Consider the following 26,116-nt stretch of genomic DNA (forward strand, 5'->3'; position numbering starts at 1 on the left):
AAAATCTGGCAGTCCTCAGCTCCTACTGTGTCTCAGTGTCTCACAGGTCTCTGTCCTCTTTGTTAGGCAAAGGGTTGGACTTGAAACCAGCTGTGTGTTTAGGTACAGCAGCTTATCAGGTAAGATAGGCTGCTGTACATGCCCTCATCTCACCTTTTTTACTAGGTCTGCTGGCAGATACCCCAGAGTTGGACCTGTTCTCACTTTCCAGTTGGAGCTCTAGCTCCCCCAGCATGGAATAGGAAGTTCCTATTCTGATTCTGGTATCCCATACTGGCGAACTTTGCCTTAATTCTGTGCTGGTCCTTCGAGTTCAGCACAGTTGCACGCTCAGTGCTGTGGTTGGGATGGTCCTTGAAGTTTCCCAGTAAAGGCAAAGTAACCCTTCTGCAAGACAGAGCAAGCTGGTTTGTCTCTGATGTCAAGGTTGTACTTGATGATGCATCCTTTCCTCACACCTGCTGATAGTGTAACAGGTCATATGCTGCTTTATCTTGTTGCAGAAAGCATTACGCCAGATGTCCAAGGTGTGAGTGCAGAAGAAGCACTGAAGTACCTGCTTTTCCTTGTGGATGTCAATGAATTGTATGATTATTCCTTGGGGACATATGACTTTGATTTAGTCGTCATGGTGGCAGAAAAGTCTCAAAAGGTCTTGGCTTATCGTTCCAGCTAAGGAACTTCTTTTTCTACTTTCTGAAAGGTTCTTTGTAGTCTGCAGATCAGCCTGCATGTTTTGTTAGTAATGGCTCTCTACCCAGGCAGGATTCCAGTTGCTCAGAAGCCCTGTGTGTGTTTGAGATGATGCTGGGCAAGTGTCATGTCTCTACATCCTTTGGTTCTCCTTGAGCACAGCTTTGAAGATTTATTTGTGTTGAAGGTGAAACAGTGTTCTTCTAGAGCAGTGGGGCAAAGAAGCTCTGGGGAAGGGAAGGATTGGTATCAGAAGTTTTGTGACTGCATGCCTTCCATTCTCTGTTCTTTACTCTTTATTCTTGCTTATTTAGTGGTTCCCATGATAATAGCATGTATCTTCATGTAGGTTTAATGTGAAATCTCTGAACTGAAATGCCCATCTGCATCTTCAGAGTTTCCTCATGTTACAGCAAATTCTGCTGCCTGTCAGTTAGGACATCCTATTCGTGTTAACAGGTTTTATGGCCTTTGGTGTGAGGAAGTTGATCAGTTTTATGGCTGCAAATATCTACATAATCGTAGATAATAAAAAACAACATTAGATAAGACACATAGGCTTGAATTTTAATTGTTGCCATCCTTTAGATACTGTTGAAGTCTGTGTGGAAGCCTGGTAATTCAAATTAGTAATTTCTGGCAAAAGTATGTGCACAAATCGATTAAGATGGCTTACATTTGGGGGGAAAAAGCCTTTTTTGGTGTATTATCATGTTTCTTCAAATGTGGAGCTGTCTGTTGGTGAAGATGGGGGCAAATAAGGATTTTAGCAGATTAACTCAATTGCCATTTTTACTGTTCTTTGCAGGACCCAAAAGAATACTTGCCCTTCTTAAATACCCTCCGGAAGATGGAAACCAATTATCAGCGATATACAATAGACAGACACTTGAAGAGGTACACAAAAGCTCTTGGCCACCTCAGCAAATGTGGTAGGTGTCCTAAGGAGGATTTCTGCAGTGTAACATGTCCACTTCGGAGAGCCTTTGAGAGGAAATAGCTAAAGAAAGAGAATGATTGCATAAGATCATCTTCCCGTATGGTAATGGGTGGTGAACTTCTGCTACTTGCTTTTTTTACTGTAGCTTGGTGCAAGAAGAAAGAAATGTTTACTCCTCTGTGGTCATGAAGTACATGAAGTCTTGTGTTGTTCCTGTTCAGGTGAATTGTGCCTGGTTAATATCTCTGGCAAAACCTCAAGGAAGTGAATGCTTTGATTTTACAGTAGTAGAATGGGTGATCTGCCACCCAGGCACCTCTAGTTACGTCTTCATGTTGTGAGCCCTGTCTGGGAGCCAGGAGGGCCATGTACTTTGTCTTTAATTTTTACAACAAGTAAATTATTTCTGCAGGTCCTGAACACTTCTCTGAATTTCTGAACTTGGTGAAGGATCAGAATCTGTATTCTGAGGCCTTGAAGCTGTACCTTCCTAGCAGTCAGGAGTACAAGGTGCGTAAGCTCATGACAGTACAGTGTCAAAGATTTACATTCCCTTGTGCAATTGTTAGGATCTCCTCAGCACCTTGCGTGAGGCCAGGAATGAAACTGCAGCTGCCTGTGTTCAAGTTCTGTAGGTCATTGCTCTTCCAGTGTTGTCTGAGACCCTCTTCTCAGATGACAGCTGGAATGACTCTCAGTACTAACCCTGTGCAACTTGGTCATCAGTGTTGTTATTCCTTTGATTCTGGGACTCAGAGAGCACCTGGAAGGCCTGGTTCTTCTGCTGCATTATCTTGTAGTGTGCTGAATAACTCCCATAACCTCAGGAAGACTTCTCCCTGTTTTGACCTCTGTGTGGCTTGCAGATTGTGTGGGGACAATTTGTTATCCATAAACTATTCTGAAAAGTGCTGAAGAATTTGGACACTTTTAGATATGCTGTTTCCTAGTACATAGTGTCCCTTATTGGTTTCAGTGTTACTGAAGAACTTCAGCTTGTCCAAGGCTGAGATAAAATGTAAATGCATTTAATATAAGCTAGTGTAGATACTGTAAATACACAACAGGCAAGCCTTTGTACAAGGAGGAGTTGAGTGAGAGGGGAAGTAGAGAAAATCAGTCTGTTTGCGGCACAGTGAAAGCAGAAAGGAGTCTTTATGGATGAGGGAGGTCTGTTTCTGAATGACTCCTTGGGAGTGATTTATTATTTGCCCTTTATCCTTCCAGTGAAATCCACTTGCCCCTTCTTCGTGGAGATAGTGAGCTTTGAGTAGCATGTGCCTATAGAGTTACAGGGCTTGGGTGTTCCCTTGTGCCAGTGTTTGTTTCCTAAAGTGGGTTGGTTCAGAGAGACAGTGTAACAAAAACTGCTCATGTGGGTGGGGAGGAAGGGTCTGGTTTCCTGCAGTATCTAGTTTACCCAGCATTTGGTTTGGAGAGTCAGGTGCCTCCCTGTGTCTCTTGCTGGAGCTCTGTGAAGTGTCTCCATGTGCTATCATCAGCCCTTGGCTTGATATAGTTTGAAATGAGGTAGAAACTTAATGCCTAGAAACTCCCTGGAGAAGCTGGGTAAGAGGCTTTTGTTGATGGGCCCTTAATTTTTACTAATGAAGGACTGCTACTGACCTTTCTTTTTTTTCTATTTTTTTGTCCCTGTCTTTCAGGATATCAGTGATGCATATGGGGAGTACTTGATTCAGAAGCAGCTGTATGAGCAGGCTGCATTGATATTTGCTCGTGCTGGCATCTTTGCAAAAGCACTTGATGCTTTTCAGAGCAGTGGCAGCTGGCAACAAGCCCTGTGCATGGCATCACGGCTTGGTTACACAAAGGATAAGCTGTCCAGCCTGGCACAGAGCATGGCAGGTAGGCCTTGAAGAGATGTAAATGTGTAGAGCAGAGTGGCTGCTGTTATTTATGGTTCACTTCAATTTTTCCTAAAATTCAATGAAAACTTCATTATTCAGCAGCGCTTTTCTTAAATGAGAACAAAGATCCCATGTTTCCCCAAGGTTTGTGCATTTACACATGACCTTTGTTTCTCAAAGGAACCAAAAGATGCTGAAGCTGAATTGGTAGGCAACACAGGAGCTGCCAAGCAAACTGTACTCTTGGCTGCCCAGTGCTGACTGCTTCTTGCATTGTTCCCTTGCAGCTGGTTGCCAGACTGCTCTTCCACATTGCCTCATTAGTTAACCCCAAGGAATGGACATGTGCTGAAGTGCCTGATGTAACTGAGGCCTCTAGACATTAACTGGTGCAAGTGCTGTGCCTATTCACCAGCCTTAGAGGCTGCTGGATAATTTGGAGCTGCATGTTATTTTCTCCTTGGAGCCAGCTAGCAGCTAGGACCAGCTGGTACATAAGGCTGTGTGTTGTCCTAAGAAGAAGGTAGCTGGTCACAGAATTTGTACTCACTAGTATATGTCAGATATGAGGTGTGTTGTGGATCTGGTCTATATTTCAGCGAGAGAAATTTCATCTATTTCAGCAAGAGAATGGAGCATCATTACTCAGAGGCAGAGTTTATGAACGGCCACTTAACTCAGAGGGAGTATGGCTTCTGGAAGTCCAGTCTTCCAGGGTTGGATACTCCAGTATTCACTTTTTCCATCATTTAATGTGATTTAAATCCTTCATGCCTTTAATGCTTTTTTATAGTGTTGTTTTTAAATTACAGCTGTAATTTAGCAATTGAGTAGATGTGTGAGCAGATAGAAAGTGTCTCAGTGAGAGGGATTTTTCCTCTCCTTTGTAGTTTTTTGGCACAAAATCTAACTGTTTCTGAAAAGCTGAAACTCCACTTTTTCTTGTAGGAAAACTAGTTGAGCAGAGAAAGTATGCAGAGGCAGCCATACTCCTGGAGCAGTACACTCAGGTAATGTCATCACCCTCCTGCCTGTGGCCCAGTAATGCCCACTATCTGTCAGTCAGAAAACACCATCCGTGTTTTCTCTGTTTTCCTGCACCACATGTGACTCCATGCATGCTGACAGCAGAGCAGTCTGTGCCATCGGCCCCTTTGGGGAGGGCAGAGCAGGCCTGGGTGATGCTGTGAGCAGGGTGGGGATAAATGCTGTGTCCCTGAGTTTTTCCACTTGTGAAACCTCCCATGCTTTGGTATGAAAAATCTCTGAGACAAAAGAGAGCTGAAACATGAGGACTCGTATAAGGAAGACAGAGTTCCAGAGAGATTTCCCCTTAGCGTGGGAGAAGTAACATAGTTCTGCTGAGTTAGTTTGTGGTTTTTGTTTGCTTGTTTGTGTTTTTATGTCAACACTTCAAAGTAGCTGGCATAGTAGTGTTTTCCTCTCTTGACTGTGGTACTGCTGCATAGAAATACCCATCCGAATAGCTGCTACCTGAACATGTATTACTAACAGCAGCAGCAACCCATGGTTGCTCTTTCCTTCTAGGACTACGAAGAAGCTGTTCTCCTGCTCTTAGAAGGGGCTCTTTGGGAAGAGGCTTTGAGACTGGTAAGAAATTTCAAACCACAAGAACAGAAGTGGAAAGAAACCTTCAGAGTGCAAAAACAGAGGGATGTGATGTGGGTTAGATCTTTGAATGATACCTTCTCTTCCCCTGATCCAGATTCACAAATATGGTAGACTGGATATCTTGGAAACCAACTTGAAACCTGCTATTTTGGAAGGTGAGTCTGTGCAAGTATCTAATATTTCTCTGTGCTATAGAGGCTAAAGAAGATCTTTGCTGGGTCTGTGGGAAGTCACAGCATTCCAGTACTGGAAGGTGTATGGAAGTATGCTTCCACCTAACTGATGCTGCTCAGTTAGCTGCACTTTCCTGTCTTCATTGCATCTTGAAGCTCTGCAGTGTCATGGGATCTTTTTAGCTTAGTCAGGCTCCTTTGGAGCTTTTCCAGACCTCACAGTCAAAAGCTGCAAAGAGGTCTGTGTCTGCATGTCCATGAACAAGCAGAACAGTCCTTGTTCCAAAGCATATGTGGCAGCAGAGCAATGGACCAGGAAAATGGCTATCTGTTCTCTAATCTTTGATGAGTAGTTTTTGGAACTAAAAAATTATTTGATAGCTTTATTCGCTCTTTCACACAGAAAGAATGTTTTATTACTATTGCTTGTTCTTCCTTTTCATGCTTTATGAGTTGAGGGATTTTTTTCTGAGCTTGTTGAAGGACTGTGCTTGTGTAAAAAATACTTTTCTGTTTCTCTTGCACAAATGTTTATGTTTTGATTTTCTTAATGATCAGCTCAGAAGAGTCAGCTAATCTTCCTAGATTCCCAGAAAACAGCATTTCTTCGCCATAAGAGTCGCCTGCAAGTGGTGCGAGAGCTGAAGGAGAAGGCCTGTGAGAACCTTCAGGGTTGGTATTGAAGTGCATATGACTTCCTACTGCATAAGTAACTGTGATCATGTTTTTGTTTGTGGTTTCTGTTTGCTGTGATGGAGATGTGCTCTCCTTTAGCTCAAATGGGACCTGGAGCAGTAAAACAGCACCCTTCTCAACCCCTCCTCACTCTCTATTTGGAATGCAGTTATTCTTGTATTTTCAGTTCTTCCTTGGGTCGCAGGTTTCATGCAATGAAAATGAACCTGAAAGCTCTTCAAAATGACACAGCATGTCTCTGCAGTACCAACTTGACTGGGTGAAACAGTGCTCAACATGTCCTTGGTGCCAAGAATGCTGTGTCCTAGTCCAGATCTGCTGCACTGAGATTGTCATCCCTCTGATTGTACTGTTCAGTGTTACGATCCCCACCAGGGCAGAGGAGCAGTGCTGTTCTCACAATTACTGTTTCCTCTTGTGTGCTGACTCAGTGGGGTTGGGAGCCATAAGGCTCCAGAACACCAGCAGAATGACTCTGCCCAGCAAGCTACACAGTGAGAAAGCTTGAAGTAATTCTGACCTTTTCCATACTATGACAGTTGTTACCATGTTTTGCAGATTATGAAGTGCCAAATTGCCCAGAATTGGAGCTTTTCTCTGAAACCAGCAGTGTTGTGACAGCCAGTGACATGAACAGCAAATATACACACAGCAATTCAAGAATATCAGCGTAGGTATCTGCCTTCAAATCAGGTAGTGACTGTTCTGGCATCAGCGTTCAGGAGGTTAGCTTGCTCATGCTTGGCATGCTCCTCCTTGCAGCTGTGCGTGCCTTGTAGCTGCTTTAATTACAGGCATTTCATGGTTATTTTAACTCTCATTAAGGAAGGGAAAGAGCAGAAAAAGCCAAAAGCTACTAGTGCAACAGAAACAGCAGAGGAGCTGAAAGCACAGACTCTGGGTGGGTTCTGGCTCCCATGGATGTTGGGCATGTGGCCAGAATGGCTGGCTGTAGAAAGCTAGACACAGAATACAGGCAGAGCCTCTAAAACATTAACAGCTTGTGCGCATGTCTTGTGTTCTTTGGCCCAGGTTTCACGCTTGGTGTGTGGGACTTGCTACTGGATCTCATACCAATGTCTTCCCACGGTGGTTGTGTGCATTGTTTTTGAGTGCTCTCAAGAGTGTGAGCTGCAGGGTGGGGTGGGGTGTGTAACAGGCTGGTATAGTCCGTGGGACCACTTCTGAATTCCCTGGCTGAATTGTAGAACAATACAGTTGTAGAGAAAATGTGGACTTCTTAGACACTTATTTTTCTTGTGGACCAGATGTAAATAAGAAGGCGAACGCAGCCTTAGTATATAGCATGAGAGTGTGTGGATCACTTAGGAACATTATGCAAGTAGGTCTGGTCTATGAAAGAAGTTGCTTTCCTGTGATCATGGTTAGGAGCTGAGCAGGATCTGGAGATGGCAGAAATTAAAATGTTCACAGCCAAGCAGAGACCCTGGCCACCAGTGTTTCAAGTGTACTTCAACTTTGCCTGATAGCAACTACTGCTTTGTGCTTGGAACAGCTCCTGCTTTGTGTTGCAGACATGGTTTAACCTTGCTGGATCATGGAGCAGTCCTTTTTGGAGCAGAGAAACAGCCTGACTCCTGTCTTGTGTTTCAGACCACTAAGGATATTGGTTGAATAGAGCTGAAAACATTGTCAGAGTACCTAAGCTTACACGCAATCCTCTATCACTGGAGAAGGCAAGGACTTGAGGGACAAGTTTCTGCACACTGTTGATGTTCCTTAGACTTAACCCTTCTAACAGTTAATCCTGTTGTGCACACTAACTCTTTTCAGGCGATCCTCAAAGAACCGACGCAAGGCGGAGCGTAAGAGATACAGCCTGAAGGAGGGGAGTCCTTTTGAAGATATTGCCCTTCTGGAAGTCCTGGGAGAGAGTGTTCGTGCTGTTGAGACTGTGAAAGGTAGGACAGTTGGTGATCTTAATCCATGCTGAAGCTTGTGAGGATGAGGGACAGCTAAGGTAGTGTGCCCCCTCTTGTTCTTACTGTGTGTGCTGGAGAGAAAAGCTACCTGGTCCTTACAGCTCTCTGCATTGAACCCTGGTTTAGTTAATCTGCCTCTGTGCTCAGAACAACATGAACTCTCTGCATTTGAAGTTGGGAGCAGAGAAAATAAGCCTTTTCCAGTACCATTTCAGATTTGTCTTGTTTTTGTTCTCAGTGTAGGGGCTCAGTAGGAACAGATCCAGTTCTGAGTTGCTGCTCTCCTTCATGTGTGCTGATAGCAAAGAAATGCAGCTGTTTATTTAGTATACTTGTGTTGATTGCTATTTTATGGCTTCTGTTCCCTCCTGCAGGAGAGATACACATCCTTCTGAAGCAGCTTGTGCTCTTTGGTTATGATGAGCAAGCTGGGGCACTGCAGCAAGTCCTGGAAGAGGTTTTGCAGTTGATGGAGACCTCAGTCCCAGAAATCTGGACTCCAGACCTGCAACAGAGCTCTGTCAGCCTGGTCTGTGCTCATCCACAATACCTATCACTCTCACTAGACAGTATCAAGTGTTTAGCAGTATTTTGCATTCTCCAGAACAGAGCCTAGAATCCTTCCATGGCTTTCAAAATCTGGGGTTTTCTGTTAGAGGTTCAGTAGATATTCTGGACAGGACCTGGAGTCAGTACACTATAGATGGGTATGACATGTATAGCCTACTGTGACCCCTGCACTAAATGCCACATTGGATGTGATGAGGTCTTCTGAGGCTTATGTTGCCTTGTCCTAGTGGTGACTTGTTTTTGTAAGCTCCATTTTAAGCAATTTGTGTAATATGGGAACACTCCCTTCTTTTCTAGGCCTAATGGTAGAAGTGCACTGAAGTAGGTCTTGTGAGGTGAAAAGCTACTGGATTGGCCAATTAATTCTGAACCATATATTATAAGGAGTGAGTTATATAAAGAAGGGTTATGTCAGGCTTCTAAGCTTCAGCTTAATGCTGAATAAGGAAATCACAAGAGCTTTAGTTAGTTCCCTTCCAGAGTAAAAAAGTCTTTATTTCTAAGAAGTGGTTTCTGAGCACTTATGGTGAACACAAAATGTTCCCCAGTATCTTCCCCCCAACTGCTGATTAGCAGGACTCTTAAAGACAGATTTAAATTGTTCTGTGTGACAGGGAACAGAGACTTCCAGATGAACTTTAAATATTGATGGTGCTGTAATGAAGCCAGTCCTGCTGAATGATGACATTTATGGTGCTGTGAAGAAGTAGGTGCTGGATAAGAGTTCTGTGTCATGAAAAGCTTTGTGAAAGCAGTTCTCTCTTTCTGCCCCTGTGTTAACTTTTGTGAGACATTACTGGGCTTTGATCACACCGATCACACTTTGATCCTGTTCACTTTGTACTGTGAGGTCTTCTGGTTTTGGACAATCATAGCAGAGTTTCCTTTGAGTGTATCCCTGCTTGTGCCTTGCGTTGTTCAGGTTGGAACATGGCTATTTCTTCTTACAGGTCTTGGGACCCAATTCAACTGCAAACAGCATTATGGCTGCTTATCAGCAAAAGAGGATGATGCCTCCTGTTGTACAAGGTTAGTTGAGGCTCTGTTAAGTTTGGGTGTGAAATGTCAGGGGGGTTAGTGAGCTTGGAGGCTCTCCAAGCACTGCTACCAGACAACAGTTGTACCAGTTACTCAGCTATGGTGGTTCCTTGCTTTTCTTTATGGTGTTCCATCCTGCCTTGTGGCACCTGAGCAGCTTTCTTAACAAAGTTTATTTTGCTATGAATTTATGTTCTAAAACAGTTTCAGCTTAAAACTGTCGCCTGTGCTAAAATATCTCAACTGCTCTTGGGTTACTGTGTGTATTATATCAGTCTGTTATAAGTGAATTGAAAATCTGATTTCTTAAGGAATGTGTTAGATAATTCTTTTTGTAACTTAGCTGCTGAATTTCTCTCTCTGGCTTTGGCAGTCAGGCCAGGCCCTTGACCAGACCAGGCTACAATCTGTTGTGTCACTTTGCCATCTCAAAGTCCTTGCAGTGAATACAAAATTAAGGCTGAGAGACCTGGCAAAGGGTGGTCCCAACTCCTCAGTCTTCCATCTTTCCCCTAGTCCTACATCCTCTTTCCCTGCTAATCCTGAAATTGCCTGAGGAGATCCTCTATTGAATCTATAGATGCACCCTGTCTATTGCCACTTGCCAGGGCTGGCTTCAGAAAAAGCCTTGTCTCTTACTCACTCCAGAAGGAGCCAACTCACTGTGGTACATGATAGGCCAGTGACAGGTGAGTGAATGGAGTTCTGCTTTGTGCCACTAATGGCTGTGGCTTTGTGCCTGTGCCTCCTCGTTCTGAACAGTAACACTTAACGATTGAGAGGGGACTTGGTGTGCCCAGACGTTTCCTGGTGAAAGCAGGTCTTCTGAGTACACTCTCCTGTGCAGGGTGGTGACCAGTCACTACAGGGAAATTATAGATGTCAAGATTTCTCAGCATCCTTTGATGTAAGAAAAGTGAACAAAGTAGTTGACAGCTCTTGAAGAAACTATATGCTGTTACCCCCTGTTCTGACACTTATTCCATTTGTCTTTCAGATCCAGAAGTACTGACTCCACCAAAATTCAATAAAAATCTACAGTGGAAGCTGCATCTTCTCCAGTAACCAGAAGCCAAGGAATCCCTGTGGGACTCTGAACTCTAACTTTTCATATAATTTCATTGTGTCTTTGCAGAAGCCATTGCTGTTCTGGTGTTTCTGATACACTGTTCTTGGGGCTGTGCAAGTGAAGGGTCCCTCCACCTGGTGCAGCTGTGACTGTGACCCGTATGTGTCACACTTATGGGCATAGCCACTATGTTCACTGCAGAGATGGCTTATGAGGCTGGGGAGCAAAAGGATATGCAGCTCTGACAGCTCCTACCACTGTTCCCTTCTTCTGAATGAAGCAATCCCACCAGTGTTGGATGGGTTATCTTCACTGCCATCCCTCCCTTCCAGAGCTAATACCTGCCATGATAACAGGCCACATTTTAAGCACTTCAGCCTGCTTCAGAGAACTTGCTGTAAGACTGTACCAATATTATTCTAGTTGCCAAACAAATTTTGTGTCTTCTCTGCTGAAGCTGGGTGTTGCTGATACCAAATTTTCATCATTGCTTTGTTACATTAGAGTGAATCCTGCAGTGCCAACAGCCATTGTTGTATTGAAACTGGGCCTGTTCACAGCAGGGAGGTCTTGGACAGAGGAAAACAGGAATAAAAGCAGATCAGATGTGTTGGTGTCCCATTCTGCTGGATAATACTACCCTAATTATCTGAGATCAAAGAAGATGGAGTAATGGTGCTTTATGGCACTGACTGAGCAGCAGCTCTATCCTGATAATGCTGTGCACTATTGCAGAACTGTGTCATCTGGAAACTGATCTTGTACTCAGAATTAGGTTTTACCCCAGAATACTTCTGTCATCTGATGTGAGAAGTGACAGCAGTAGTTCTGGGAGCAGAGGAAGGAAACGAGACTGGAAACCCTCTCAGTGGTAGCATCCCCTTCTTGGTTAGTTTTGGCCTGGCAGCTGCAGTGTTCAGGCCATTTCCATTGGGGTCTGCAGAAAAACACCTTACAAACAAGGTGCTTACTGTCTGTTGGAGTTGTTTAATGGCACAGCAGTGCACTGTGTTCTGACTGCGCAGCATGTGCAGTGCTGCAGGTCACTGTTTTTGTGTGGCAAGAACTCCATCAGACTGGGGTGGCCATTTAATCTTGCATCATCTGTGTTGTGCTGGCTTGGGCTTGCTGGAGGGGAGTGGTGAAAGTCTTTTTTTCAGTGTGAAGCATTGGAGCACATCTTGTTTCCAGTTGTTCTGAGTTGCATGGTCTGTTCTGGGTTGTGTGGAGGTGACTTAAGACTGTTGTCAAATACTGTGAGTACACTGGAAAGTCATTCTCCAAGAGTAAAGCCTTTTGAGATGGCAAAACACATGAAAGTTTTTACGGGGCAAGACTTTCACAGGATCTGGGTCTTCAGAATGGTAGCAGAGCATAGTCCTTGGTGAAATACAGAAACCATATACCAGATCTGGAGAAAGGGTTGCTGTGGGAGTCTGTGCTCCTCTGCAGAGCACTCTGGCCCTGCATCTGAAATATGACACCAGTAATTCCTGACATTCCTAAATCTGATGCCAAGAAATGCTGAGGTCTTGCACAACCAAATCTATTGTCTAGAAGAGAACACAAGAAAAGATAAAATGCCCACTGGCTTACTGAGGATTCCTGCTTGTGCCTAAGTATGTGTACTATTTTTTTTGTTTTTCCATCATGGTGATGGTGAAAGCCAAAGACCCTTTTGTGTTAGGTGTGCTTTCTTGTTCTCCCACCAAGGCAAAACCCCTTTAAGTCTGCCATCCAAGTGAAAGACCAGTCTTCTAAATCATTTGTCAAATTCTTACTGTCTTCCTCTACCCCTTTCCCTCCTGAGTGAACTTGGAGTAAGGAGCAGTAGAGCTGAGAGCAGCACCTAGTGTGGGTGAGCCTCAGCGGGGGATATCCTGCTTACTACTTTTGCAGTTGCTGAACCTTAGTCTTTTCTCAGCAGCAGCTAGGAGTCAGCTTTCCCTTGATTTCTGCTGCCGTGTTCTTTTGCTTTATTAGTGATGTGTGTAATCTTGAAATATACTCAAGCTTTAGTTACTGTCATTACAGACACATTGAATTTACTCTTAGGAATTCTATGGGGGCTCCTACAAACAGAGTTACCAGGAATTGAAGTAAACCATGAATGCAAAAATATGGAGTTAACTTCAAAAATGTCTCAACCTCTGAACAAATACGTCTGTATGGAAGCCTGTTTCTCTTGTTAGTATTTTTCACCTGTCTGCTGATTAGCTTCATTAAACACAAAGGAAAATAAATCCATCAAGTTCAGTAGGAAGTTTCATGAACAGATCCACAAACAATGTGGTTCATTGGAGCAATAGATTGTAGTTCTTTTTAGATTGCCAGTGATAAATACACCTGCAAAATACAAGTGTAGAGTGCTTTGTACAAGTGTTCCCAGGTATACTCCAGTGGAGGCAGAGTCACAGATCTTTCCAAAGAGGCATCCTTGCTCTGGGGGAGAGACGAGTAAGACCCTTGACTTGTCTGCAAGGTGGTTATGTTCTCATGCTCTGCCTCTGCTTTCAAAGAATAAATTTAGTATTTTTGGGAGAAGCAGAGATGAGACTATAGTCTCATATTCTATAATTGCAATTGTAAACAGAGAGGACGGGGAGAAAACTTTCTTTGTAAATGAGTATTAAGTTACAAAGAGAGAACAAAGGCAGTGGGGTTTTCATAAGGGTGGAATAGAACTCTTGTACCATTCTCTTTTCCACCTGGATGGCTGCTGGGGCAGGGGTCATCTGGCCCTCCACCTGATAACCTGTCACCCCATCAGCCCATGTTAATCCCTTCACATACCTCATGACATCTGTCATGGAAAGTCCTTTACCACATCTTCCTTGGATTTAGGCCTCATTCCTGTAACAGTATCACAGAAGATAATACAACTCCAGAAGAGATCTAATTACAGCCAGGTAGGGAAGTGAGATGCTTTATCATCACTGCTGATTAGTGTTAAGGTTATGCTGTTATTCTGTGGCTCTCTTCCAAGATGTTGTATTGGTTGCTCTCAGTCTCCTGTATGCACTTACCAGCTGTAGAGGAAAGATTGGAGAAAGGCTGTGGGTTCCCTGCAAAGCCACACACAAAGTAACTTGTGATAATATCTACATTTTCTGCCTTAGTTTCCTTCGTGGCCTTGATGCTACCCGTATAGGTGGCTGTCCTTTGTTGGCTTCAGAGAGCTTGTGTCCACTGCTGCCATTCCTGCAGACCTTTCCCATACAGTGGTGACCTCACACAGTGCTGGACGTGCTGCCATCCCTCCTCCTGGGGTCAACCCTGGTGGCAGTGGTTCTCCTGGTGAGGCCGCTGATTTACAACATCATACATAGGCTTGTCCCTCTGAATTGTGCTCCACATTTTAGTGTGTGTCAACTGTGACTCAGCTGCATGCTGTTCCCAAACAGATGGATTGCAGGGGTCTATGCTTCACTCTGACCTGCTCTGAGAGGTACTTAAACCACAAGTCCCATCCAGGTGTGATGGGCCATAAGCAGCACATTTCACTGTGAGGAAGCATGGCTTCCCTTTCTGGCCTGTGTCTGCTATGATGAAGACCACAGCTCTTGAGCATTTGCAACTGGCCTTGGTCCAAATCAGTTCCCATTGCAAAGCATTATCACTTTACCTCAAGCCAGCTGAAGCCCTAGTTTGTGACAAGAATGGATTCACAGACTGAATTTTTGTCATTGTTCTTTTGTCATTTTTCCCTATTCTCTAAGCTTTATTTTGTCATTTAAGGCATATTATTATGATGTCAGCAATAGCTGACCTGTGACTGGTGTTTTAAATTAGGCCATGGCCAGCTGTTCACCTTACTGTACCCCATCCTGGTGAAAGATGGTTTAAGAAAAGATTTTGCACAGTGAGTAATAGGAGAACAATAAATACTTTAAAGACCCAGAAAAGTGGGAAATGGCAAGGTCTTGCAGAATAGTTTTGAAACAAGTAGAGAACACAAACAGAAATCATGCACGATACTGGACACCTGCATTTGGCAGCGTTCCATATGGCAACTTTCTGGTTTTACTGAAATTAATTAAATCAGCTAAAAAAGCATTCTTTAGATGAACTTAGCTCATTATAATTTGAGAGCCATATCTCTAAAGCTTAGACTACCCACCTCCAAATGAAGAATCCTACCTACTGAACATGCACAATAAATTTGAAATGCATTGTACCTTTAAATTGAAGCAGGCAAAACATTGTCCAATAGCTGTTGAGTGGGCAGGTATTTAGACTTCAGGTAAGTGCAGACTTAAGATATTTTGAAAATATCTTAGCTATACTGCTTGGCTGGAACTGGCTGTGCTGGCTCTGTGGATTCACCACCCAGCACCCATCTCTACACAAGCGTGAAATAAATGTGACCCTCTGTGTGGATTCGTTTCATGCATACCAGGTTGAAAGAACACATTTTTGGGGACAACTTTATGACAGAAACATCTTTATCCTTTTCCAGCAACATCATCTTATTATTTGCCCCATTTGAGTGGGTACAGCAACATGCTGCTGCATGGGGGAATGGAAGAAGAGAACACCCTCTTCCTAGAGAATGTTACTGTTAGGAGCAGCATTTTGCATGTAAAACAAAAGCTCTGTGCACTCTTTCATTGAAAGCCATTTCACCCAGAGAGCATCTTAACTCAAAGCTGGGCTTAGGATGAAGCTGAACTGTACAAACCAGATCTGGACTCAAGAGATTTTTATTAGTACTGTCCTGCTGCTTCTGGAAGTTCACATTTGGACAACAATCAAATTATTAGAGGCTCACTAAAATCCTGATTGGAGAAACAGCATGGGATTAAACGACAGAATTTCTGTACCAACCTCAACATACACAGACAGGCAACTGCACACCTTGATAGTTTTATTACTCTGGGAAGCAGTAAATCTGGTCACTCTATTACATAAAAAATGTTTAAATACATCCTTTTACCCAAAAGAGATTTTTGCTCCACTCAGAGCCTGAGCAGTGGCTGTCCCCTAGCTGAGGGACAGTTCAGCAGCACTGAACTGTCAGGCCTTTCAGTGGCACAGCAAAGTGGGGGTGATCAGCTGCCGCTCCTTCCTCTCCACTGACAGTATATTCTGTCAGCCACACCAGTGCCTGCAACATTAACATGTAGGAGGAACTTCAGTGGTAGGCAGAAAACATCAAGAGAAAGACCTCTAAATCATTGTTTCCTTTCACAGTAGAAACCTAGATCTGGGCTCAGTTCAGCTTCTGAATTAAATAATTTCATCCAAACAAAGCACTTCTCCCACACTTCAGTTCACCTACAGATTAGTGCGGCTGTACCACAATAAAGCTGCAACCAAAAAACTTCAATTTCAGAAGTCACTTTATTTATATTTTTAGTAGGAAGAAGAGGGCTTGGGTTTTCATTGAAGCTATTACTAAGTTAGTATGCTGCTGTTTCCAGGCCACTTTTCCCCACATTACATTTGTCATTCTAGTTAATAAACATACATTTCCATTAACATTTTGTGGTCTTTGTGTTGTCTTGACATTTGAAGACAGATTGAAAGATAATTTTTTGCACAATCATTTTGGCCAATGTTTCCGAAGATGTTCCTTTAACTGTGGGATTGTGGACAGCTGTTGTTTACAGCGATGGCATCTGAGGGGAAGTTTGAGAAGTTCAGAGGTATGGTCTTTCACCATCACTTTTCCCTTGCTTCTTACCATCTCTATCACATCTGGGGATAAAAATAAAAAAGACCATAGGTATTGAAACCATGTAGCATCATGAAACACAAGACACTGCAAATCTCTGTGCATTGTTTTACATGAACAGCGTGTCATCGCTGCATTCTAATTTAAACCAGACGCAAAATTTGTTGACTTTTACTCAGTGTTACTCCCCAATATCTTAAAATAAATAAAACCTTTCTTTTATTGCAATGACTTGCACATTTGTTTGGAAGAAAAGCCCAAAGCCAGAACCTGCAAGTGGGATTATATGTTATGAAATACTTTCTCTAATCATTACCTTGAGAATTTAAGAAGTAGTCTGTAGTAAAAGAATTCCAGTGCTTTTTGGTTTTCAGGGCTGGAGAATCAAAATCCTGGCTGATTACATGCAAATGTAGCTGACTGAAAAAAAATATAATGTAGATATGAGAGAAGAAGGTTAATGCTCAAAGTTGTTTTGCAGTTGTATCAGTTGCAAACATGATTCAGCAGGGTGCCAGCCTTGAGGGTCAGTCCTGACCCTGTGACAGAAGAAGAGACACAGTCTGTTCTGGAAGCACTGTCTCTTGCCAAGCATTTCACTTATAAACAGTCAGGGTCACTAGTCTGCATATTCCATTGGTCCCTCACTGCAGTCTATATGCCTGCTAGTTTCCAAAAAGGCAGAGACAGTAATGTTAGCAAACCACAGGTTTAATAAAGTTTTAATAATAAACCAAAGTTTTTTTTATTTGTAAAGTAACTGAATGGGACTTGATCAGTGCTCAAAAGCTTCATTCAAGAACTGAAGAACAACTGACTGCAGTATCAAGAGACTCATGGACACTAAGGTCTGGACTTGGACAAAAGACTCAAACCCTTGCTCGGTATTAGGCAGTACTTGACAGATCTAGGAGTCAGTCTCTAATCTCATGCTGGTGCCCTAGGAGCGGGATGCCCTGGCAATGGCAGCAGTACTCCTGTCACTGGGGCTGGACCACAGGCATCCCACAGCCCCAGCACCAACCTCTGCTAGAGAAGCCCAAGAGGCATCTCCCCCTATGCCCAAGATGCCCGTGCATCAGGATCTATACAGCAGTGTGGGGCAAAGGACTGCACACCAAGCTGTCTCTAGTGTTGAGGAGGATTGCCTTTTCTTTAGCAATGCCAAATCTCCTCATGGATTTAGCCCCAAATCTGTGTAACTGGAAGAACAGCATGTCCACCACGTGACTCCTCTAGGTCTTACCTCATACTGGGGATAGCATGGTAACCCATTCGGAACTCCAGGCTCTCTCTGGCAGGGCACTGTTCAATCATTTTTTGCCCAATGGCATGCATATGTTCCAGGAGTTCAAGGTGGTCCCTGGTGACTGACTTCAGGCTTGAAATAGGGTCCCATGGTAAAATAAGCCAGTGGTAACGCGCTTTGGGATATTTATCCTTGATGACTACAGTCTTTTCATCTTTGTAAACCTTGCAAAAAATGAAATAACTAGATTACTTTCTGATTGGAAGTTAAATATATTATTCCTATAAGCACTATATTTAGTGGAGAGATGCTATCCAATGAAAACTTTTGCTGGCATTAAGCTGCTCCAGGGTAAGTACCCTCTTCCATAACATATACCAGGCAGCTATGGAGAGGTGTTCCAGCATCCTTTTTCATATACTTCATTATAAAAGGCAAAAGCTTTCTAATCTTACTTGCAATAAGTGAACTGTAAGTATAGAGCTATATGAACTCTTAAAAATCACCTAGACTGAGATACCAGTGAGGCCTAGGGAACTCTACTTCCATCAGGCTATGTTCAAGCTCTGCAGTCACAAACAAAACCACTGTGCTCAATACGGAATATGCCGGAATGCACTAGGTTGCAGATTTCCAGAGTGAAGCATGCATCTCAGATGTGCTACCAGCAGTGTGCTGCAGACCTCCACCAGCATTACAAAGATAAAAATATTCAAGTCTGGGCTATTTCAGTTCGTCCTACCTAAAGTTTGCTGCTTTGTAAGATCACTCACAAGAAGAACAGATTCCTGTCTATCGTGTCCTTCTTCCTGTTTTCATTTTGTTTTGCCTTCTGCAACAATTCAGTGCAGCTGAGGAAGAGAAATGGTTGGGAAGCTTGTGTACAACAGTTGGAAGAGCCCAGCAATAAAAAGCCGCCAGGTTGTGACACAGAAACTGTGTATTGTGACTCTGGTCTCTTAGCAGTGCACCAGTTGATGAGAGAGGGATGATGTCTTTGTCACCTTTGCTAATTATTCTTGTATGTTTATATACAGATCAGTCTTACTCTACAGGAAAGAAGATTAGAGTTCTATCAGCACACAAATCATAGAACTGATTCTTTCAGCAGCAAGATATTTTATACACACATACTAGTGTCTGCTCCTGCCACCAGCAGGAACAGGATCACGTTCAAATCTTTTCAGAAAACAGAAATATTGCCATTTAATATTTGATTAAAAATAAAAGATAGGAGTTCTATTGTTTGTGTATTCAGATTGAAAGTACAACTAATAAAGCTAACCTTCACTCATAAACAGCTATTTGTGTCTAACATTAAAAGAATGGTTTTAAAACCTGCTTACATTTTGGGTCAAGAAAGCCCTGTTTTGGTAAGTATGTAGATTTCTGCTTCAGGGATAAAAATTAAGCTTCATATTTAAAAAGTATAGAAGAATTTCCATGGTTTTATCATTCCCTATAGATAGACTCATCTGAAAGTGCTGGCAATTCTAGGACAATAGGCATCCAGTTCTCCTGTAAATTTATGCAGTTCAACACCTCACACTTGAATTAGGAGAAAAATCAGTCAAGAAATAGGAGCCTTCTGTATAGTTATCAGCTAAGCGAGGAACTGGCTCACAGGTCAGGCATAAAGAGTTACAGTAAATGGGTGACATCAGACTGGTGACCTGTCACTGGTGGGGTTCCACAGGGCTCCATCCTCAGCCCTGTGCTCTTCAACATTTTAATAAATGACCTGGACACAGGACTGGAAGGAACAGAAAGAAAGTTTGACACTAAATCGGGAGAACTGTCAACTCCCTCGAAGGCAGGAAGGGCCTGCAGAGAGACCTGGACAAATTAGAGAGCTGGGCAGAAGTTTAACAAGGTAAAGTGCTGGATTCTACACCTTGGACAGGGCAACCCTGGACATACAGAGACTGGGGAGCAAGAGACTGGAGAGCAGCTCCATGGAATGGGAGCTGGGGGTCCTGGTCTGTGGTAAGCTGAACATGAGCCAGCAGTGCCCTGGCAACCAGGAGGTCCACCTGAGTCCTGGGGGCATCAGGCACAGCATCAGAGCCGGGCAAGGGAGGGGATTGTCCTGCTCTGCTCTGCACTGGGGCAGCCTCACCTCCAGTGCTGGGGGCGGCTTTGGGGTCACACAATAGAAGACATAAAGCTCTTAGAAAATGTCCAGAGGGCAATGAAGATAGTGAAGGGCCTTGAGGTGAAGTCATATGAGGAACAGCTGAGGTCACTTGGTCTGTTCAGCCTGGAGGAGAATGAGGGGAGACCTCACTGCAACTCTTACAACCTCACTTACAACTTCCTTGTGAGGGGACAAGAAGCAGCAGGCACTGATCTCTTCACTCTTGTGGCCAGTGACAGGACTTGAGGAAATGGCCTGAAGCTGAGTCAGTGAAGGTGTAGGTTGGATATCAGGAAAAGGTTCACCCAGAGGGTGGCTGGGCACTGGAACAGGCTGCCCAGGAAAGTTGTCATGGCACCAGGTCTGTCAGAGTTCAAGAAGCATTTTCAAGTACATGGTGTGATTTCTGGGGATGTCCTGTGAGGGCTAAGAGCTGGATTCAATGACCCTGATGGGTCCCTTCCATCTCAACATACACTATAACTCTAAATTAGCTTCAACCTAACGGTGACCATCACCTGAAGGGGCCTAGTGAGGCCAGGAGTCAGATCATGTCAGCTGACATAAAGGTGTGAAAGTTAAGAATTTGCTGCAAACCAGGAAACTGCACTAAGAAAGAAGACAACACTGACTGCTGGAGAATGGGATTGTGCCTTGCTCAGCTTCAAATGATAATCCCATTTTAGTTGGTTTCCCTGAGGAAACAAAGTAACTGCACGGCTCACTGACTATCCCATCAACCTTTTGAGAATCTGCAAACTCAGTACAAGAGAGACTCCCAAGTTAATGTTACTATAGAGAGAGATGTAAGTACATTTCAGCGCTTATGCAGGACTCCACTGATTAACCAGACTGCTAAAGCAAATTGCAGAAGGAAGAAAGAAAGCTCATTTAGCATTACTAGACAGGATCTACTGTCAAGTACAAGTATACAGCTCTCACCTGCATTTTTGGATCTTGCATGGAGCTCTTTAGACCCTGACTCCAGTGTCCTAAAGATTCCTACAGCACAGAATGGGAAAAATAAATTGTAAGACAATTAAGCATCCAATTATATACTTCAAAGGACTCAGCTAAGAATATTCATTTGTATACAGCAGTACAATAACAGCTGAATGGCAGCTCAATTATTTCTCTTCTATAAAATGCCAACATAACTGCTCCAACTGCCCCCAAAAAGCTACTTTTGAAAACTTTTAACAAGATACTGTGAAGATGGAAAGTTCAATCTTCCAAACATTGGAAATTCAACAGCAGGGAGCCTATAAATGTGTTTAAATTTAGTAATTTGCTTGCATGTGTCATGGCACAAGGCCCTCTGCTTCAGGGATCACAAAAACCAAAGAAAGAACAAAGATCTCCATTAACTGTCCCATACTCTCTACACAGAAAAAAGTAGTTGCAGTGTGTGGCCTTATCGATTTTTTCATATTGTGCAGTGGCTTGTAGAGAAAAGAATAAAGGCACAGGAAGATCAAGCCAACACAAGCTATTTCTTAACTTTGATACTGAACACCTAATAGAAGGTGTGTCTTGTGTGCACCCTTTTCAAAACAGATGTTTTAACTATTGAAAGCAGTAATGATATCCATCATATTCTTACAAAGGAAGATATTCAAACATTGTTATAGTGCTGGCAGGGAAACAGTGTGAATTGTCATCTCCCTGCTTATTCCACCACAAATCTGGCCCAAGTACAATATAACTAGCTAATATAACTAGACCAAGTCCACAAATTAAGTAAGTGGTTAACTTACAGCAACCTGAGAATAAAATTTTGTCTTAAGGGGTTTCATTTCTGTGCTTTCTCCTCCAGCACTGCACTAGTTCCAAATGCATTATGGTCTTTTATTTTGTCCTTGTCACAGGGCTAAAAAGTCCCTTTCAAAGATTCTGGCTGCTAACATTCACTAATGTTAACATGGTTCTGCCACATAGAATGAACAAAGCAGGAGGAGAAAAAAAAGCCTCATGCAATTACAAACAAACAGATTTTAAGAAGAAAAGGGTCAGGTTGTTCTGTTCTCTGTGCACTTGCTTTTAGATAACCACTCAAGAGCCAGGATGCGTCCTTGGGTGACTGCAGCTAAATGGAGCTCACATGGACTGTCCTTCTAGCAGCAACTGCAGCTGAAACCAGAGATTAAATCCTCATTTGCTCACCCTCACACACACCTAACCCTCAGGTCATGTTAGAAGTAACGGGTCCCAAGTAACTTTCACAGGGTCTGGGTGATGTCAGGAGCACATAACACCTCCCATGCTCTGTATACTTTGAGGATCTGTGCTCACCTGAGATGCCTGCCACCAGCAGAATCCACAAAAGCAAAAGACCATGTCTCCTCATGGAGGAGACAACCCCAGGAGAAACAGCACAAGTATTAATACCAACACTCTTGCCTTTTTGCTTGAAGTGCCTTCATGTGTAGATACACTGGTATTGCTTAACTTTGGATTTGTAGAACTGCCTTGTGTATCCACCACCTCCAACTTCATGGTTTTTCTGGGCACAAGCTCTGTATCATCATTCTCACAGGAGACTTCATGTGGAATCTTATCTGCTTTTGGAACAGTTTTCTCAGACTCTTCAGCAAATTGCACCGTGTAGGGGTAAAGGTTATTTACAATATGCAGAACTTGGCCTGGCTTCATTTTCACCACTTCATCCTTGCCAATAGTCACAAGATCAACACTAGTTGGGTTGACCCCTATCTTTGGTAGACAGAAAAAGGAAAAAGTAGTAGAAAATTATGTTGTAAGTGTAATCGCTAACTTCTGCTCAGTTCTCCTGGAATACCATTATCCTGGAAACAAATGCATTTTGTATTTACTGCCCACCCTGCCCACATCAACCCACTCTAGCAGACCAGGCAGTACAGCACTGTGGGCATCACTTTGTGTCCCAGCCTTGCAGTCACAGCTGCCAGCACGCAACCTCAGGGCCTGGTGCCACAGGGAGCCCGGGTCTGCAGCAGTTACAGTTACATTATCACTTGTGCTGCACTTCCCTCACAAATTAGAACCTATTAAACAACTAGTAACAGCAGCAACTGTTTCTGAGGAGTAACAGTAGGTTCAGCAAATTATTTCAGTGCAATCATGTTGTGATGTAGGCAACCCACAGTGGTTGCTTGATAAATGGATTTCACATCATGATGTGGGTGACCCTACAAAAATTAGGAGTCTTCAGCAAAATGCTTTTGGTTAATGTTTCTGCATAAAATGGGCTTTAGGAAATCGGCTCGCTCCTGACTGATGAACTCAATCAGAGAGAGTTTTCGTTAGCTTTGTCACTGCCATACCTGCATGCTTCACTAGGCAGTACTACACCTCTCACTTGGTACTCACTGCAAAGAAGCACACACCCAATTCCAGCCAGGATCTCTTTAGTCTACAGCTCTGCAGTTTCACTCAGGTCAAGGATGCTTCCCATCAGCGAATAAAGTATCAAACAACTGATCACTGGAACCTTGTGCCACACACCTCTCACCTGGGGAGCAACTCTTCAACAGGCAGAGAACAACCACCGGAAAGTACTCCCAGTTTTGAGATTCCAGTAACACAATATTCAAATCATGACTAGGGTAGATTTCTGACAAAAAATGTCCTAGATATCTTTGCCAGAGTCATCAGATACCCCTGGGGTGCCTGTGCTTAGTGGGCTGTGGAGGCATTTTGGGAGAAGACGTTCCCCCTCGGCAGGTAGGACGTGTTGTTTGTTGTATTGTCCTCGCAGGCTGATGCTGTGGGCACACACGCACAAACACCAGCACCAGACACCTTTCTCTTCTTATTATCTCAGAGATACTGGGTCTCGTAAGTGTGAGGGAGTAGACCTGCCTCCATCCATCTGGTGACATGAGCATTCCTGCAGTCCTGTCTGACAGCCCATCTCTTCCCACAAGTAACCACATCTCTGCCTCTATCAGCTCACCCACAAAAATCTTCTGCTACTGAGTAGTCCCATTAACACAAGAACTTCAACCTTAAACAAAGGGCTGCCTCAGCTTACGAAGTTTAAGGCTCAGGAGAAAGATAAACAAGTTTAGTAGAAGAAGTCCAAAGTCTCTCAAATGCAGCACCCAACAGAACTGACTGAAGACTCACAACAGCATTCCCTGATGCTGCAAGCCTGGCTGTCTTAGACTGGAATGTATCTGGAAAGAATAGTGCAGCCTTTCATTGAGGCGCACAAAGAAGACCGTTCACTTCTGAGGGCCACTTGCTGTAACCTCCCTTGGTGATAAGAAAGTTTCAGTGATCAGAATCATCATTTGGAGCATTTGTGGAGTTAAGTACAACTGTCCCAGTAAGTTGTACCAGAAATACTGCAGATCCATACATAAAAACATACCTGTTTAACTGTGACATAACCCTTGTTACAGTCTGCTTTTAACTGAACTGGAAAAGAAAGAACAAAGTGTCAGAAAACCATGCAAATAAAAAGAACTCTGATGAACAATCCACTGCAGAAAACACTCCTCTTTTTGAAGAGCTGTTTCTTTCTGGAGCTGATTTTTGTGGATGTGTGCCAAGAATATTTCTGCCTTGTCTCTTCTTTCCAGGACCACAGGTAAAACAGAGCCAACCCATACACTGAGCTAAGGGTAGAATTACTTCAGAACAAAGGTGCATTCTGTTGATGTCTCATACATATTCTTGACATTCTTACCAGCCCTCTGGGACAATAAGGCACAGAGCAAGACTGTGTCCAGAGGCACAGAAGATAAAGCAGGGAAGATGTGCAGTATTGTATAGGTGACAGGTACTTTGATATATTCTCCAAGATCATGTTATTTTATGTATAAAATAACAAGTCATGCTAAAAATCAGTTGGTGGAATACTAGGGAGAAGAAGTGCTGCTCACAAAGCAGGGATGGAGGCAGTGAAACACAACTGTGGGCCTGGGAACTCACATTAAGATTCAAAGCTTTAGTTTATGGAGTGGACATCCTGTCATTGGGTGTCTCTGATTTCTTAGGCCCCAGAGATCACTGTAAGTGCTTATTAAAAAGGATTGAAGACTTCAGGAACCAGGCAACATTGCAGACCACGTAAAGGAATGTGGCAAGCTCAGCTGCTGCTGCATGTGGAAAGCAGGATTTGAACTAAATCACATTACCTTGCTGCCGTGAACACTTCTTATCCGTTATCCCAGTCTCTGGGCCACGCCCAATTACCACAGCTTCCAAGTGTGGCAGTTTCACTCGCTGAGTGCATTTCTCTTTGCCCACGAGCCAGCACACACGCATCACTGAGCTACAGAGCAAAATAAACAGCGTGTTACCAACACGCCACTTGCAGAGGGGCCACCTTCCTGTGGAACAGGGTCCATGAATTCTGGTGCCAGCCCATCCATTAGCTGAGCCAATTCTGCTAACTCGGTTCAAGTTTCTGAAATTCAAAGCAAAGCATGTCACCAGCACCTGCATAATCTAAGAGCAGGTTGCTGTTGAAAGGGCAGTCCAGTTTTCCTTCCTACACTACCATACATTCTCACATCCGTGAACCATATACAGGAAAAATTGACTGGATTGACAGTTCCATCTGACAGAAGAGCCTAGCCATAAAAAAGCTCCACTGAGTCAGAGTTCACCCGAGAGATTAACTTAACCACCAAGACAAGAGAGAGCAGCAGAAGACAGGAGATGACGAGAGAGTCGGGACAGCTTCATCCAGCAACAGTCGGCACACGGACCATGCTGTGAAGCCTTCATGTTCACATCAGTTTGACCCTGGGCGGCCCAGATCCCTCACGCTGCCCGGTGCTCGGCCCTGTTCCTCGCGGGGCGGCGGCGGAGCGCTCATGCCGGCGGCCAGCCGCGCTCCGTGCCCGCTGCAGCCCCGGCAGTGCCCCACGGGCCCCAGGGCATGCCCCGCCGCGGGCCCCGTTCCCACGGCAACGCCGGGACCGACACCCCCTCCCCCTTACCGCGCGCGCGCGACGTTCGCGCCGCCGCCGCCGCAGCCAATCAGCTCTGGCAGCGCGTCTCCCACGTGACCAGGCAGAGGCACCCGCCTCGGCGCGTTGCGCGGCGCAGGCGCACTGGGCCCGCGCACCTGGGAGTGGGCACTGAGTCCTCGCAAAAGCGCAGTAGAGTGGAGCGGGCTGGGCCGCCGGCCGGCCTGTGCGGCGCGGGGCCAGGCCCGCGTAGGGAGCGGGGAGGAAAGGGGCGGAAAGTGCCGGGAAGGCGGCGGCCGGGCCGGCGTCCCGTACCCGGTGCAGCTCGGTGCCTCCGAGGGCGGGAGAGGCCCAGCGCGCAGGCGTAAGGCGAAGCAAACGCTGGGCGGGGACGCCACCGCCCGCGCCGGGCGGGGCGGGGTCCACTCTCAATACGGGCGGTGGAGGCGGGCGCTGATTGGCCAAGTGCCTCCCCCTCCCGAACAGCCATTGGTGGGTCACTCTCCCGGGCCCGGCGCGCGGCGGGGC

At 44.4% G+C, this 26,116-nt stretch overlaps 2 protein-coding genes across 7 annotated transcripts in view; one reads left to right on the forward strand and one right to left on the reverse strand.

Annotated features, from left to right (window-relative positions):
• Nucleotides 1–11,232, forward strand: part of ELP1 (elongator acetyltransferase complex subunit 1) — a 31,647-nt gene extending 20,415 nt beyond the window's left edge. Inside the window, exons 24-36 of the mRNA XM_041486398.1 lie at nucleotides 504–652; nucleotides 1,502–1,625; nucleotides 2,046–2,143; nucleotides 3,298–3,499; nucleotides 4,450–4,511; nucleotides 5,050–5,112; nucleotides 5,228–5,288; nucleotides 5,865–5,978; nucleotides 6,561–6,672; nucleotides 7,797–7,924; nucleotides 8,320–8,474; nucleotides 9,466–9,544; nucleotides 10,551–11,232. Of these exons, the coding sequence (XP_041342332.1) occupies nucleotides 504–652; nucleotides 1,502–1,625; nucleotides 2,046–2,143; nucleotides 3,298–3,499; nucleotides 4,450–4,511; nucleotides 5,050–5,112; nucleotides 5,228–5,288; nucleotides 5,865–5,978; nucleotides 6,561–6,672; nucleotides 7,797–7,924; nucleotides 8,320–8,474; nucleotides 9,466–9,544; nucleotides 10,551–10,618 (1,415 nt within the window). The 3' untranslated portion in view covers nucleotides 10,619–11,232. The remainder of the gene's footprint in view (nucleotides 1–503; nucleotides 653–1,501; nucleotides 1,626–2,045; nucleotides 2,144–3,297; nucleotides 3,500–4,449; nucleotides 4,512–5,049; nucleotides 5,113–5,227; nucleotides 5,289–5,864; nucleotides 5,979–6,560; nucleotides 6,673–7,796; nucleotides 7,925–8,319; nucleotides 8,475–9,465; nucleotides 9,545–10,550) is intronic.
• A 4,718-nt stretch (nucleotides 11,233–15,950) lies between these two features.
• Nucleotides 15,951–26,078, reverse strand: APTX (aprataxin). 6 transcript variants are annotated; one of them, XM_041486399.1, is made up of 8 exons: nucleotides 25,747–26,078; nucleotides 24,809–24,945; nucleotides 24,040–24,086; nucleotides 22,086–22,397; nucleotides 20,628–20,687; nucleotides 17,546–17,772; nucleotides 16,616–16,719; nucleotides 15,951–16,322 (listed from the first exon to the last, which is right to left on the reverse strand). In XM_041486399.1, the coding sequence occupies exons 1-8, from the start codon at nucleotides 26,076–26,078 to the stop codon at nucleotides 16,168–16,170; spliced, it is 1,374 nt and encodes a 457-aa protein (XP_041342333.1). In that variant the 3' UTR covers nucleotides 15,951–16,167. The 6 variants fall into 6 exon arrangements, with proteins under 6 accessions (XP_041342333.1, XP_041342338.1, XP_041342335.1 ...); XM_041486404.1 differs by having other exon boundaries at nucleotides 25,619–26,010; XM_041486401.1 differs by having other exon boundaries at nucleotides 25,904–25,937.
• Nucleotides 26,079–26,116: the final 38 nt, after the last annotated feature.

This window comes from Pyrgilauda ruficollis, unplaced genomic scaffold, assembly GCF_017590135.1.
Source record: "Pyrgilauda ruficollis isolate IOZ18807 unplaced genomic scaffold, ASM1759013v1 scaffold76, whole genome shotgun sequence".
In the NCBI taxonomy this organism is placed as follows: domain Eukaryota; kingdom Metazoa; phylum Chordata; class Aves; order Passeriformes; family Passeridae; genus Pyrgilauda; species Pyrgilauda ruficollis.